The sequence below is a fragment of the Dendroctonus ponderosae genome, unplaced genomic scaffold, assembly GCF_020466585.1.
Source record: "Dendroctonus ponderosae isolate FM_Combo_2020 unplaced genomic scaffold, Dpon_F_20191213v2 Dpon_F_20191213_9, whole genome shotgun sequence".
NCBI lineage: Eukaryota > Metazoa > Arthropoda > Insecta > Coleoptera > Curculionidae > Dendroctonus > Dendroctonus ponderosae.
This window is the reverse complement of record NW_026019116.1, coordinates 5,358,666-5,375,392: the sequence shown is the minus strand read 5'-3', so window position 1 is coordinate 5,375,392 and position 16,727 is coordinate 5,358,666. Positions and strand designations below refer to the sequence as shown.

Sequence of the window (16,727 nt, the reverse complement as noted above, 5' to 3'; positions counted from 1 at the left end):
TTAAAAAAATATCCTCAAATTGTTTAAACAGGCATCCGATCACGTTCCATGCGATCCGAAGCACGAAGACAAACACCTAAAGCCGTTCTCTGGTTCTTTTAGAGCGCCAAAGAGACACTTGACAAGTTGAGGTGTTAATTTGAGACAATGATGGCCGCTCACGAAGGCTTTTGCAGCGGTCATTTCGTCAATCTGATGCTAATAGATTGGTCGGAGTGTGGAGGCATGAAGACGCGCTCAGAACAGTCATTCCTCAGTATTGAATGCGGCCATAATAATTCATTTAAAACACGAGCTCACAGCGGTCTTCATGCTCTTTCGTCCGTAACTTTAACCGCATATTTTAATTCCCCCCGGGCTGCAAACCCACAAAAAATGACCGAGGAATAAATTTGGACAGGTATGCGCTAAATGACTGGGCATGTTTCTGCGGATAGTTCTCGACCTAAAAGCCACTGCCCTTCCAGTATATGTCGACTCCAAATCAACCGCTCAATTGCCAACAATTTGCCACTTTCAGCTTGAACCAAAGGGTCTTTCTAGGCGGTTTTCGCCCGCTGATGGGCGAAATGCGGTGTAAACCCAGCCAACTGATTGACCCTCCATGGCTGGACGACGGGGCCTATTTATATGCTCAAAACGGCTGAAATAATGCGCCAATCATCCTGTAGGACATTTGCATTTTGCCGCTAAATCGCCGCCGATTATCGAAAACGAAATAGGAATCTGAACTATTAAAAAATACTTTGGCCCGTCTTGAGCGGTTCTGTAGTTTTTTGAAATGATGATTAATAGGGCCAAAGCGAATCAACAATCGTTCGAAAGCGCTAGACTATGCTGAGCTTGCAGGGTTACAGATACCAGGTGGAAGCTGAAAATGGGTGGAGATACTATCAACCGAAACGTTGTGTTGAAATCATGTTTGTAAGCCAATGGAAGTGCGAATAAGCTACGAAGTAGTTGTCACACATCGCCACATTTATCAGCATTTTTATGAAACTTTCATCATTTCTGGAGCCAAATGTTTTCTATATGTTCACTAAGCTGGAAAATTTACACATTTTCGGAGCTGTTGATGAAACTTTCAGCATCTTTAGAGCCAAGTCTCGTCTACAGATCGGGAAACTTTGAAGCCGCTACTTGCCCTATTTTGAAAGATGCGAATTTTGAAAAATGACGCAATTGCAAAAAATATGAATTTTGGGTCCAATGTTCACTAGGCTAGAAAATTTCGAAATTTTCGGAGCTGTTGATGAAACTTTCAGCATCTTTAGAGCCAAATCTTGTCTACAGATGGGGAAACCTTGAAGTCGCTACTTGCCTTATTTTGAAAGATGCGAATTTAGAAAGGAGAGGACGTAATTGCAACAAAATATTAATTTTGCGTCAAATGTTCTCTAAGCTGGAAAATTTCGAAATTTTCGGAACTGTTGATGAAACTTCCAGTATCTTTAAAGCCAAGTCTTGTCTACAGATGGGGAAACTTTGAAGCCGCTACTTGCCCTATTTTGAAAGATGCGAATTTTGAAAGATGACGCAATTGCAAAAAATATGAATTTTGGGTCCAATGTTCACTAGGCTGGAAAATTTCGAAATTTTCGGAGCTGTTGATGAAACTTTCAGCATCTTTAGAGCCAAATCTTGTCTACAGATGGAGAAACCTTGAAGTCGCTACTTGCCTTATTTTGAAAGCTGCGAATTTTGAGAGATGACGCAATTGTAGAAAATATGAATTTTGGGTCCAATGTTCACTAGGCTGAAAAATTTAGAAATTTTCGAAGCTGTTGATGAAACTTTCATTATCTTTAGAGCCTCTATCTTAGAGCCAAATCTTGTCTACAGATGGGGAAACTTTGAAGTCGCTACTTGCCTTATTCTGAAATATGCGAATTTTGAAAGGAGAGGGCGCAATTGCAAAAAAATATTAATTTTGAGTCCAATGTTCACTAAGCTGGAAAATTTCGAAATTTTCTGAGCTGTTGATGAAACTTTCAGCATCTTTAGAGCCAAATCTTGCCTACAGACGGAGAAACTTTGAATTCGCTACTTGCCTTATTTTGAAAGATGCGATTTTTGAAATGAGATGGCGCAATTGCAAAAAAATATTAATTTTGGGTCCAATGTTCACTAAGCTGGAAAATTTCGAAATTTTCGGAGCTGTTGATGAAACTTCCAGTATCTTTAAAGCCAARTCTTGTCTACAGWTGGGGAAACTTTGAAGTCGCTACTTGCCTTATTTTGAAAGGYGCGAATTTTGAAAGGAGATGGCGCAATGGCAAAAAATATTCATTTTGAGTYCAATGTTCACTGAACTGGAAAATTTCCAAATTCTCAAAGTTGTTGATWAAACTTTMAGMATCTTTARAGCCAAGTYTTGTCTAAAGRTGWTRAAACTTTGAAGTCGCTACTTGCCTTAGTTTTACAGATGCGAATTCATCTGTCAATCCAAATTCCCGAGTGATTTGATGAAACTTTCAGCATCTTTAGAGCCACGCCTTGTCTAAAGATGGTGAAATTTTGATGGCGCTTCTTGCKTTATTKTGRAAGATATGCTATTGTTGCTTTAGTTCGGAAAAAATCGTAAATCTGAATCCTCGGAAGCTTGAAAATTTGCACAGTTTTTACTAAAATACTACATTTCAGCTTTATTAACTGAGCTTTACAAGATTTGATGAATTTTYAAAGATAGTCGCGCCCCATTTAAACACTCGATTAGTAAATTTTGAAAATTTCCCAAAAATCAACGAACATTCTTGCAAATCTGAAACTGTGGACTCTTGAACACTTGCACCTTTCCAACGAAAATATCGAAATTCCACTTCATCCTCTACGCTTGATAAGATTTGATGAATTTTTGAAAACAATTGCGGCATATTTTAACTCTCGATCCTAAAATAAATTTTGAAAATTTCCCAAAAATCCATGAAAATTCGTRCTAAWCTGAATCTTTGAACTCTGGAACAGTTGCACCTTTTCTAAGAAAATATCGAAATTCCACTTCATTCTCTGCGCTTGATAAGATTTGATGGATTTTTGAAAACAATCGCGGCYCATTTTAACACTCGATTTTAAAGTAAATTTTRAAAATTTCCCAAAAATCAAYGAAAATTSGTGCAAATCTGAAACTTTAGACTCTTRAATACTTTCACTTTTYCTACGAAAATGTCGAATTTCCACTTCATTCTYTGCCTTTGATAAGATTTGAAGAATTTTTGAAARCAATCGAGCCCCATTTAAACACTCGATTGTCCAGTAATTTTTGAAAAGATCCCAAAAATCAATGAAATTTTCTGCAAATCTGCMACTTCGGAGTCTTGAAAATCTGCCCACTTTCTACTCAAATACAAAAAATTCGCTTTAGTAACGGCGCTTGATAAAATTTCATAAATTCTCAAACACAATAGTGCTCAATTGAAATATTGGATTTTGAGGTAGATTTTAAAAATTTTGCAAAAATTACAGGAAAAGCTGGAAAACGAAAATTTGGACTTTTGAAAATKTGTGCCATTTCTACTGGAATACWAAATTTTTGTGCCTGCAAAAATCGGGTAGATTTTGWTGAAACCTTYACGACCTTTAGACCCAAATGTCCGCTAAAGATGGTGAAAATTTGAAGCAAATTTTTCTAGCGAAAAACCATTCAGTTTCAGTTCGATATTTTTTGRGCTGGCAAAAATCTGGAGTCTGTAGATTTTGGTGAACTTTCASCATTTTTAGAGTCAAGATTTGTCTAAAGATGCCCAAAATTTGGAGAGACTGAAGCTGAGGCAAAAATAAAACATTCATGGGCCCTTTCGCAAAACTAATCACCTAAGAAGATAAGTTCACATCAACTCAGTGGGTGATTAAATAAAACGGTGCTGAAAAAACACTGGGCGAACAGTGCAAATCCGATCGAGTGGGTTCCACTAATAAAAATGTAATTTTAATAAGTCTCTTCTGGGATGTTAAAAGCGCACGCAAACACCATCGAGTGGTTCCTAATTTCCAAAACTATCCAAAGTGGCCGTTCTTTCCGTTTCACGGCTTTTTAACACCTCGGCCAGTACTCGAACGGGGCCGCACTCAAGTGCCTATTTTTCCGTTTGCTCAATAAGTGCTAATCAAACAGGGAAACAGTACTGGGAATGGAGCAGCCATTTTGTGGTCGCTGTTTGTTTTTCGTGTTAACACAACCAGTAGGTGGGTTCCTTTTGTTTCGCGCCAGCAATGGCTCACTCTGGGTGATTGCACCACAGAAAACCGCATTTTCCTCCAGCCAAATGGCGCTCTCTTTTACAGTAAAATCGACAGCTCGCCCGTGTTTTTTTCCATTCTGTACATAATCACAATGTTTAAAGTGGAGCGAAATTTCGCGCTCGACTGCATCTTGTCCGATATATCGATTCCCGGTTTTTATCAATCAATCAACCAATCGGTCACCACGGCTTAACTTAATGGTTAACACGTTTCTTATTAGTTTCGTTATTAAGTTTTTCAATTTGCCCACTTGGAATTCTAGCCGTTTTTCCTGCGGTTGTTTAGCTCTCACTTTTTCTTCATCCATTGATGATGGAATGTGTCTGACCCGTTTCTCGCCCCTTCAACAACCAACAATAAATCCTTCAAATTCATTAAATGCACCAAAACCACTGAAAATTGAGTCGATAATGCGACAGATATTGCGTGGAGCAGAATCAACGTTTCCATTGCACCCCGTAACCACACGGACGCAGTCCAGCTTCAGTCAAGAGAGAGAAAAACAGAGCGGTTGCCATGGAAATCAGCCTGTTCTTGTCGCACGCCCCCGCTTTACCAGGGGCGATTCAAAACAACTATGGATTTTATCGGATCAAAAATTGATTAATTGACGATAATTGAATAGGGCTTTCGCCTTCCGCAAGTTCCCATGATTAAGAATTGATGCTTATTAGAAAATATATGATAAAAACTGAGAATTAGAGTTGCTAACGCTTTGATAGTGTTTGGAGCTTGCATATCAATAAACAAGTGAATAATCGGAAATTTTAGAAGGTTTTTCGCGTCCAGTCTGGTGTTCGAAGAGTCGGCACAACTTGAGCCTCCAAGTTCTAATGTATTTTAGGTCAGGTAGACGCCCTTTTTTTGGAAATAACCCCAAAAAACTCGCCTGTTTTAAGCAAATTCTTAGCACACATATAGTCGTGCACTCCGTCCACTATTCGCTCAATAAAGTCGGCAACTTTTGCTTAAGAAAGCAGGCTCCGTTCTATATAAATTCTTTATAACATACAGAAACGGTTGCCAAATTTTCACGAAAGTAACACATCAACCAAAACGATCCCGAAAAGCAAATCACTATAAATGCGCTTTTTTGTTGAAAAATGTTGAGGACTTTTTTTCTTGTTTTTACATTTATTGTAAGGGTCACTTATTACTAATATGTATTTTTAAAGATTCTTAAAAATTTCAAATTTTTTCAGTTTTAGCCAAGTTACTCTTTCTACTAAATCCTCAATTTTCTAGTCGCACATAAAAATGTTGACAATCTTAAGGTTTTTTGCGCGAAAAATTATGAAATAAATTTCCAATCTTTCGTCGCTTTGTAAAAAGTCTTRAAATCCTTTTCCAGCGTCGAATTTGGAGCAAAAATCAAAKKATTTTCTATCAAAAAACGAACAGAATAAGCGAATGTTTGTAACAGATTATTTTAGCTTCCATTGCTCTGAAGAATGTAGAGTTTTTTTTTATGTAGTTTTTTAGCTTTGACTGAATTTTTTTGCTTTWCATTTTATTCAAGCGCGCTCTATTTTGCAGAGTTTCASTTAAAAATACTGCCGATCTGGAGGTCTGTTACGCGAAAAATTACAAGATAAATTTAGAGCTTTGTAAACATTTTMCGAAAAYTTTTTTCAGCGTCCAATTCGGGACAAAAACGWAAATAAATTCCTCCCGTTTTGCCCSAAAACCAGTAAGGTTTTCGYCAAAACCGATCACAAAAATTTTAATCSAAAGCGCAAAAAACAATGATTTTTTGATGATTTTCTCTGAATAATGGGATCGTTTCAGCCAAAATATACAAAACGAATTTTGCTACAAAATTCGCCGCATTGATCGGTTTGCAGGGAACTTTAGAAAACCCATTTCAGCTTCAAATGTGTCACAAAAACCAAATTATTTTATTCAGTTTTTTACCGAAAGAGCAAAAGTTTACAAAAAATGATTTGGAAAATTCGCCGCCCTCATCGCTCTGAATATTTTTAAAGTTCCTTCAAATTTTCAGTTTATTCCGGTTTTACAAAAGTTTCTATTAAGCAATTCTTTCTACTCAAAAATCGCATTATTATTAAGTTTTACTTAAAATACTGACAATCTCCAGGTATTTTCTGGGGAAAATTGTAACATACATTTTATTGGAACACTCGCCTCCTTAACCGCTTTGCAAAAATTTTTGGAAAACTTTTTGAACCTTCGAATTAGGGACAAAACCCTAATAATTATTTCTGGGTCTTTTTCCAAAAATATTTCGCCGAACTGAAAAAGCGAAAGTTTATAATCATTTATTGGGAAAACTCTTGGAAACTGGGGTTTCTTCACTTTTAGGTCAATATTTCTAAACAACACTGTCTCTAAACAGAAAAACCGGGTTTTTCCTACCGTTTTACTGTAAAATACTGGCAAACGGAATCTTTTATGCAAAAAAATGAAGAGATCGATTTTACAAGAAAACTCGTCGACTTTCTTTGGACTCAGTTCTGTTGCAAGGAAAATCTCCATGACTTTTTTTAGTTCTTTGAACAAAGTAGTAAAACGGTTTTTAGAAAACCCTTTTTTCATGTGAAAATTCCAGTCTCGGGTCTCGTAAAGCTTTGATAAATGACTTTGCATTGCCTTGCATAATTGCCTTGCACCGATGAGTTATAACTTGTTAACTCAGACAGCGACCAACCCATCCACCCAATAGCGCAACTCAACACAGTGTTACCCTGTGGTGTGACACTTCGCAACCCAATTTTGTTTGAGTTGTGCATACAAAATGAGTTTTCTGGCCACCCTCGTATTTGAAGCACGACTTCCCCCTTTGGAAAAGCAAACCATATCTGTGCATTTGAACAAAAGAGCGCTACTAAAGGCGCAGAGGGCAGTAAAAAGAAGGGAATTTATTTCAATTTCAATAGTTAAACTGCAATCGGGCCGAGTCGGTCGTAGTCGTTCCACCGATGGTACCACTTGTTGTACCAGACCAGGCCTACTACCAACATGGCATGCCACTTGTTTGCGCATAGAGTTATAGAGGTGTGTTCGGTGCGGACGGTGACCTGTGCAAACGTTCGCGTAGTGCGCTCTTGCTCTATGTAGTATGATGATGGTGGGTAGCCGATCCGAAACTTTCCTCATCATCACCGATGAGAATCTAGTGCGTTTTGAGTGACTTGTTTCGTTGTTGGATTGTTTGCTGTTTGCAGTAAGATGCGTTCAAATTCGTCGTCGATATGCGGTACTGGGCCGATCTATTTTGTGCTCTACTCGTTCCTGATCGGACTCAGTTTTGCCTCAATAATGGGAGACGAGTGCGACTGGACTGGCAGGTAAGAGCAGAAAACTGGATTAATGCCCAAGAATGTACCAGTAGCTAAACAGGATCCAATTATCGTCATTATTTAACGCACAGCTGGCCAACGGACGAATCCGGACAATTATCAGGAATACGAACGATTGCGGCTCTATCGTTCAATCGAAACCAGATTGTGCCCCAACGTACAGAGTCCAACTGGTGTTTTTTATTTGTTTGCGCCTACGATTAAGACCAATTTACGGCCAATAAAGTCAGATTGAAGATTCTATTAAGGCATGTGCCAAGATAATTATCGGATGATGCACGCAGCTCCACTGTTCAGTGTCTACTGTTGCCACTGCAAATTCCATCTTTTTATGGAGAAATCTCCATTAAACCTTGAATTCTTAAGGCGGTTTTCCACCTCGACACATGTTTGGCGCAAAGTAAAAGTACCTGAAACCCGTGTCTTATCAGCCCATTATTCAGGTGGTTCATAAATCTCGTTGATCGGGTTTAGCTGAAAGATTTGTACCGTACTTATCAGCCCCCATATTAAGGATGGTTATCCGAATGTTTTCCAGCCCAGTGTTTATCTATTCGGGGCTTGTCGCCCATTAAAATAAACACCCTTCAATCTTGGTCGCCTTATCTGCTTGCAAGCCTCCCCGAGTGTCGATAGTTGGCAAAGAAGCCCATCTGAGGATTGAAAAGTGTGTTGTTGCAATCCTGCCAGCATCTGCTGTTGCTTGAACAAGCAATGTTTATGCCAACTGAAAAGCCTGCGTCATTCATTTGCAAGCAGAACGGATATGAGACTCATTTTTTTGCGCTTTCGGTGCAACAATCAAACAAATATCTGGGGTTTAAGTAGGTTTTTGAATCTGCCATCGCTCAATGTGTCTTGAACGACGATCAAAGTTTCCACTCCACCTCGTAGTCACGCCGATGTAGCGCAGCTTCGGGTAAGACAGAGAATAACACTGCGGGTGCCATGGAAATGGGTCTGTCTTTGTCGCACGTCGCCGATGTACCAGGGTCGATTCAACAGAACGCGACTAAAGCAGACCGGATTGTGGTTAAATAAGTGAAAATGGGTCTGAAGATGCAAACCATTCGTGCTCGCGAAACGTCAGGAAGAAAATGTTGTCCACGCCGAGATAAACCTCCCAAAGAACTCATCAGTTTCATCTTCGTTAAGTCCAAATTGAGTTTCTTTGAAACTTGAGGTTTGCAGCCCGGTTTGAAGCAATTTTCGTAACTTGGCAACATCAAAACCCTAAATAGAATGTCAATCGTTGCATATTTGTGACCTTGGGCGACGTTGTCTAACTGGAAAATTCGTCAAATCTCGGGAAAATTTGGTTGGCACTGATTTTCCGATTTATCTTCTAAATAGGGCCACAGCCTATTGAACACTTTCTCTCTTACGCATCGGAATTTGCAAGAATTCCTGGAAAATCGCTTAAAATTTTTCAATTTTTTTGCTGTTTGAGCCTCAGTCGTTGAATTTAACAGTGAAGAGCGTTCTGTTCAACTTGCGGACTTAACATTTTTTAAATAAAACCGTCTTAAACGTCGCGGTCTAAAAACAAACTTCTAGTCCGAAAAACTTGAAACTGGCTTCGATTGGCAACAGACGGTGGATTTTCGCGAATCGGTTCCCGAATCCAGTCGAATTCTTTCCCAGAAAACAATGTGGCAAAAAACGGCAAAATGTGCTGCACACTTTGGCCATATTCCAGTGGATGTGATAAATAATTTCCATACAATACGCCTGGGACTTGACGGTCGTTAACATTCGGCTGTAGGTTTTTGGCAATCGTGCAAACACATGTGGGCCTGTTTAGTGGAAATTCTCGCATTTTTTCCCCCGCGACTCCAAAGCCGTCCGCAGGCCTTCAATTATTCCAGTAGTGTCATCACAGTCGGGCTCAATTAAGAATATATTGCCATTTTTTGCCCATCCAAATAAGTCGCAAGATATTTCGCTTTGCCGTACGATTTCTACTCAAATGGACACAGAAACTGCACAAGAACCAGCACTGCCATAACGATATAAACGACAATTCGCCGCATGTCTTTAAAAGGCATATACGGGGTGCTTTGTGCGAGCATGACTCGGCAAACAGGTGGATCGATACCTGGCTCAGAATCCATAAAAGATCAATTATAAAACTGTCCGTAACATATGAGCCAGTTTCGGGTTTCAGATCATCGAAAATGTACCCTTCTGAAACGGCAGGCTTAAATTTTTCTTGGTCCGCCCTCGCCTAAAATCGAGGAATACTCAGTCAATATCAGCTACTGGCTGCTGTGGTTTCAAGCCGTTATCGCTATGAGAACATGTGTGATAAACCCGATTAGAAGTTGCTCGCTTGACTAAACCGCATACACCGATTCCGCAACTTTTGATGAAATTGTCAATAACATCCCGCTGTCTACTAAGGTCAGCTGCATTTGTTTAAACAAAGTCGTCTAATTGTTGGAATCAAAACAGACCTTGGCGACCAATGGAGATAGTGAATCATGCAAACAGATGGCCAATCATCATTGTCCACTTAAAACAATGGCCATCAAAAGTGTGCTATTTTGATTCCTTGTACAGTTTTCATGCGCTTTTGTGCTCGATTTTGCTGTTTGATCCTAAAGCTATATATATCGATAACACCTTTGGATGCTCACACTCGGAAGCAGACAAATCTGATTCGAATCCAGAAACAGATCTAATTTTCCCATTCTGGAACTTAGTCACTCCCAGTCGGTAATCGGTTAAGTCACTCGCGCTCATAGGATTCAAGGGAGATGCACGATGCCTGGCGCGTCGCTACGTTCCAACTTGCCACCTGAACCGCTTTAATTATTTTTGAGTTTCGCACGAGACGAAGTCGGAATTTTTGTCTAATTTGCTCTAAAACTGCTGAACTAATTCAACGACAATCCGGAATGATTCTGCTGTGTTACCAGGGGCAATCATAATTAGGAGAGTTAGTTTTGCTTATTGAAGTCGAAAAAAATCCTGACCCTAGTTGACAACGACGAGACAAAATTAGGAAGGAATGATGATGGTAAATTCCAAAACACTGTCTGGTCAACGGATCAACCCAAAGCTCCTTATCTGCGAAACTTGAAAGGGCCATTACGCATTTTCGGTCGGTGTTTCGTGAAAGTAAAAGTACGTGATCATCGTCTCAATGGCCCTTTCTTAGGTAAAAAGGTAAAGGGCGTGCCGGGGCCAAATGAGATTTCTATCTATTATTGTCTTCCTACCATTTATCTCTGGGAGATCTCTATGCGCTCGATTTGACAGTGTTAAATGGGACTTTCCCGTCCGAGTCAGCGCTAATTTTGAACCGTTCAAGGCACCAAATTTCGGACTTTGAGCATCAAACACCCAGCGTCTTTGTTCTTCGGCCGGAATATAAACCAGAACATCAATAAAAACACATGCTTTATATTAAAAGTGTGCATTCAGGACCACTTGGATCAATTAGCCCAGCAGCACTTTGTCGCTGAGCCCAACGAAATGCGTGAAACTCATGGAAGTTTTGACGAATTGCCTTCCAATAGATCACTGAACGTTAACAGGAAGACGCTGGACGGGAAGAATTGGCAGTTATGATTCAATTAAGCGCAAGTGTGCATGGCAGAAGACGAGCGGCAATTATTTCCTGCAATTGGAAGTGATGGCTGATTTCTCGTCGTTCTCCTGCCGCTGGTAAAACTAATGAGCCATTGTTGTATCCTGTTGTTCTTTTTCTCACATACTCTCGCTAAATGCTTTTTATTTACACGGCCCGGATAACTGACAGTTCCGGTACAGTAAACGTTTTTGTAGCGGCAGCAATTACGATTAATCCCAGTTAAGAGTCCCCGCTGCTTCTGATTCGGATCGGATTTATCCGATGGTTTTGCATAAGAATAACTGACCGTTAGGTGCTAAGAAGGAACCGATGTTTTTTACAATCTCTGGCTACTAGTTCAGCGAGTGTGAACTTGGCTCCCGACGTTTCATTAGCACACAGCACTAGCATCTTCAGAAGTGTCATTCGTTTTTTTGCGCTTTCAGTGCGATAGTCACACAAATCTGGAGTTTAAGAAGGTTTTTTTGAGTCTGGCGAGATTTTGTGAGTTTTTCGGGCTTATCGCTCATCGTGCCATGAACGAGCATCAATTTCGATGACACCTCGTAGTCAAACCGACGCTGGCCAGTCGCAGACGAGAGAAACAAAAACAGCGGTTGCTATGGAAATGAGTCTGTCTTTGTCGTACGTTGCCGATGTACCAGGGTCGATTCAACAGAACGCGATAGTGAGAGCGCAGTCCGGATGGCGGATTGTGGTTAAATAACTGGCAATATCTGAGTTTTTTGGGAATTTTGGTCCAGTCTGAAGATGCAAACCCTCGTGTTCTAAAAAAAAAGTTCTCAACTAAAAAAAAAAACGCGTATCGTAAGCGGATCAATAGAATGTGGCTCTATTTAGTAAATAAATCGGAAAATCGGTGGCAAATTTTCTCGAGATTTCCCAATTTTTCAATTAGACAACGTCGCCCAAGATCAAAAATTTGCAAATATGCAACTATTGACATTCCATTTACGTTTTTCAGGTTCAAAACTTGCTTAAAACCAACTCAGATTTCGAAGAATCGCAAAACATTTGCTTATAAGTCCGAAAAACTCATCAGTTTCAAGCGCTTAAATGAACTTTGACGGAGATGAAACTGGTCAGTTTTTCGAGGGGTTTTAGCCGAAGAAAATAATTTTCTCTCACAAACCAACTGGAAAGGCAAACCAAATGTTTTATATTTCTTTGGAATTTGAGCTTTAAAGTAATTTTTGAAATTTGCATTTCTTTGATAAATCTCTCTTAGGCGTCGATGTTCTATTGTAAATTCGCAACAATTCGGGCAAAATTGCTACGAATTTCCCAACTTTTCTGTTCATAGAGCCTCAATCGCCCAAACAGCTGAGCATATTTTATTCAACTTGCTTCTATCCGGTGCTACCAATTTTTAAAGTAAAACCGCCTTTAACGTCTTAGTTTTGAAGGAATGTCGAAAGAAATAAATTGGGTCCCAACGGTTCACTAGTTCACAGGATTAGCATCTTCAGAAGTGCACTCGCTTGCTGTTTGGAATCAATTGACTGAAACCGATTCCCCATTCAAGAACGTAGCTGGCCTCGGTTATCTCACTCGCACACATGGCCCGCTATAGGGGGTGTCAGATGACTTGCACGCCACTACGTTCCAACTTGACACCCTGACGGCTTAAAATATCGCAATTTTGAAATTGAAAAAAAAATTGATTAAATGACGATAATTGAATAGGGCTTTCGCCTTCCGCAAGTTCCCATGATTAAAAATTGATGCTTATTAGAAAATATATGATAAAAACAGAATTATAGCTGCTAACGCTTTGATTGTGTTTGGAGCTTGCACATCCATAAACAACAAGTGAATAATCGGAAATTTTAGAAGGTTTTTCGCGTACAGTGTCGTGTTCGAAGAGTTTGGCACAACTTGAGCATCCAAGTTCTAATGTATTTTAGGTCAGGTAGACGTCCTTTTTTTGGAGATAACCCCAAAAAACCCGCCTGTTTTAAGCAAATTCTTAGCATACATATAGTCGTGCACTTCGTCCACTATTGGCTCAATAAAGTCGGCAACTTTTGCTTAAGAGAGCAGGCTTAGTTCTATATAAATTCTTTATAACATACAGAAACGGTTGCCAAATTTTCACGAAAGTAACACATCAACCAAAACGATCCCGACAAGCAAATCACGATAAATGCGTTTTTTTGTTGAAAAATGTTGAGGACTTTTTTCCTTGTTTTTAGATTTATTGTAAGGGCCATTTATTAATAATATGTATTTTTAAAACTTCTTAAAAATTTCAGATTTGTTCAGTTTTAGCCAAGTTACTCTTTCTACTAAATGCTCAATTTTCTACAGTCGCACATAAAAATGTTGACAATCTTAAGGTTTTTTGCGCGAAAAATTATGAAATAAATTTCCAATCTCGTCGCTTTGTAAAAAGTCTTGAAATCCTTTTCCAGCGTCGAATTTGGAGCAAAAATCAAATGATTTTCTATCAAAAAACGAACAGAATAAGCGAATGWTTGTAACAGATTATTTTAGCTTCCATTGCTCTGAGGAATGTAGAGTTTTTTTTTAATGTAGTTTTTTAGCTTTGACTGTTTGGAATCAATTGACTGAAACCGATTCCCCATTCAAGAACCTAGCTGGCCTCGGTTATCTCACTCGCACACATGGCCCGCTATAGGGGGTGTCAGATGACTCGCCCGCCACTACGTTCCAACTTGACACCCTGACGGCTTAAAATATCGCAGTTTTTTGCGGGGCAAACTTCAAAAAAAAGTTTCTAGCCAAACCCAGTCGATTTTTCTCGTAATTAAGCAGTGGCCCATAGGAATTTGGCCCTCAAGTGCTCTTACGACCAGATTGCAAACTTGGCACTCTTAAGCTGACAATAAAACTGAGCCATATGCGTATGCTATGACGTAGATGGTTGGACAGCAGCAAGCAAAGTCCACTTCCTTTGCGCCTTCGAAGCCATTCACTTTTCACTCTGGATGCGTGCATTTTCCATTAACACTGGATATGGCTTTTCCCGTTCCTGTTGCGGCTGTGAATGCGCGCTCTGAGTGTTTCTCATGTTTTTATCTGGCGACGGAGAAAAAAAGTGTTGAATGCGGCCTAAGGGGGAATGGTTTATTACGTTCGAGAGGGACATCTGGCTAGAAACAAGTGGCCAAAGGTATTGCAACACTGGGACGAGCAATGACTCAATCCCGGCTAATCAGCGAACGAAACACAATCCAAATAGTCAGGCCCAGAATGCAAACAACCACAGAACATTGCGACTTATCTACTACAGAATGATACTTGAAAAGCCAACGTTGCAAAGACAAATAGTACGGCCCGGCCGTTATCACCTATTTGCTCAAAGCTTTAAGTCAAAAGCACCAGAACAGCTCACAAAAGAAATATTTTCTTAATGATAAGACGGTTTAGGTGTTTGGTTAGCGTTCCAGTTCCGAGTACAACGACCTGTTTGGCCGTTTGGGCCCTAATCGCCTATTGAGGATTGGTTAAAGCCGAAGGCACTAAATACAAAAGGCGCAGCTTGGGGTCCTAAAATCCTTGCAATGCGAATTTGCCTATTTGGGATTATAATAGTTTTGGAACTGTGTTCCTCAACACTAAACTTTGCACCGAGTTTACCTTCATTAGAACGAACGTTTTTATTTGCTTATTGGGCGCAAAACTTGATTCTTCTTAGAGAGTGAAAGTCGCCACGACTGACCACTCATAAGCGGCGATTATTTCGCCTTTCCGGATCGTTTTTCCGCAAATATTGCCGTCTATGGTCCAAAGCAGGCCCCTAGAATATTGCTCGCACCAGCATAAAGCATTTCTTTTATTCTGTCTAGAATCGTGCGTAGGTCGAGATTGAACAATGCGAGCCACTCAGCCGGTTGTGCCCAACCTACGATGGCCCGCTCTTAAGGAAGGTGAGAGAGATAAATGTGAAAAAACCCGTTAATCTAAGATTTTGTTTGGCTTAAGTCGCGTGGGCGGAACGAAAGAGGACAAATTTGTGTTTTCATCTCGATACGAAAGCTGAAAAGATGTGAAAAACGCGATCGATTTTAATTGAAGGCCCGCAAAAACGGCCAATATAGCAGATCGATTTGGCGACCCATTTTAGTGACGTTCAGATTACTTTCTTTCCTCGATCTATCTGCGCCCAGTATCCAAGTCCAAGACATAATTGTAACTTTTCAAGCGTGTCCGTTTGTAAAATTACTGTTACCGCCCGTGGCTTTTTATAGGGTGACGCCAACACGATTTAGCAACCGAATCTAGCAGAATCTGATGGATTTTGGACTGCTGTGAATTCAAGGCTCTAACTTCCTATCTCTAACTAACTAAGAATGAATGGTTTACAACCTCAGAGGTGTTACGCGTTCAGACTTGAAGGAACGACAACCAATCCACCCCACCTCGTAGTCGAACTGACGTAGTCGGGCTTTAGTCAAGAGAGAGAATAACATAGCGGTTGCCCTGGTAACCAGTCGGTTCTTGTCGCGCCCTTCCGTGCTACCAGGGCCGATTGAAAACACCAAATGACTCATTTAGCATTTAATGCGGCTAAAGTTGTTTGAATTGCGATTAAATTGGGCTTTTACGCGACATTATCAAGCACCTGAATTCTGTACATTTTTGCTCTTGTTCTAAGACCGGAAATCACATGAACAAATCTGGGACTTTCGAGGCCATTCCTTGAGACTGGTGCGTTTTTCGGGTATTTAGGTCGTAAAATGTTTTTCCGTTAGATTTTACGACGGCCTAAAAACCGACCAGTTTCAAATCTGGGAACAGTACGCCGAGAAAATCACGTAATCGTACAAAGACAATCATCCTGTATTGTAGTCGTTTCGTCAAACCCAAATAGCAATTAGCGAGCATTTGCGTAACAAAACTTGACCTGACCCAAGGCCCGTGTTCGCCCTGTATACTTTCTAAAACGAAATCAAAACCGATCAAGCACGGCACAAAGCCGTCTAATCGGAGTGACGGTTGCGCTCGCCGCGTTCGAATTGTCAAGTACCCGGTACCAATTTTTTTCTTCGCCAGTCCAGTTTGGTGCACGTGCCTTCAAGGTTCCGTTTCTAGCCAAGTCTATTAACAACGTTAATCGTACCCGATGTTGCCATTGCTCGTCAGATCTCAATCAGGATCCTGACTGAGTAGAAGAAAAAAATGAGGATTTTAGCGCCTGACCCTTTGCGGTCCCAAGGAGGCTCTAAATTTCAAGGGTAGTTGATTCAATCGGCGACAAGTGGGCGATAAAAGGTGGAATTAGGGTGGTGCGATCAAGAGGCCCGGGCAAATATGGCCGTTTTTTGTGGCTGTTGGCTAAACAACCCTGGTTGCACTCGTGGTGCAACCAACTGGTTCAGTTTATCAAAGCGCTAGTAGGTTGCTGTGGCAACGGGCCTATACTGCCCTGCTAAGACAGGAAGTCGTATCTGCAAAAACGAAGTTTTGAGATATTAAGCAATTTGTAAATTATGACATGCCATCTTCGCGTATTTGCAAAACTGTTCTTTTTTAAGATCTCAATGTGGACTTCACGTTAATAAACTTACACAAGAAATCTTAAGGTTGTAAATTTCGGGATTTGA

General features: G+C 40.2%; 1 protein-coding gene across 1 annotated transcript in view; it reads left to right on the top strand.

The window, feature by feature from the left end:
* Positions 1-7,154: 7,154 nt before the first annotated feature.
* LOC109541793 (meteorin-like protein) overlaps positions 7,155-16,727 on the top strand; it is a 21,103-nt gene continuing 11,530 nt past the window's right edge. Inside the window, exon 1 of the mRNA XM_019910753.2 lies at positions 7,155-7,547. Within this exon, the coding sequence (XP_019766312.1) occupies positions 7,429-7,547 (119 nt within the window). The 5' untranslated portion in view covers positions 7,155-7,428. The remainder of the gene's footprint in view (positions 7,548-16,727) is intronic.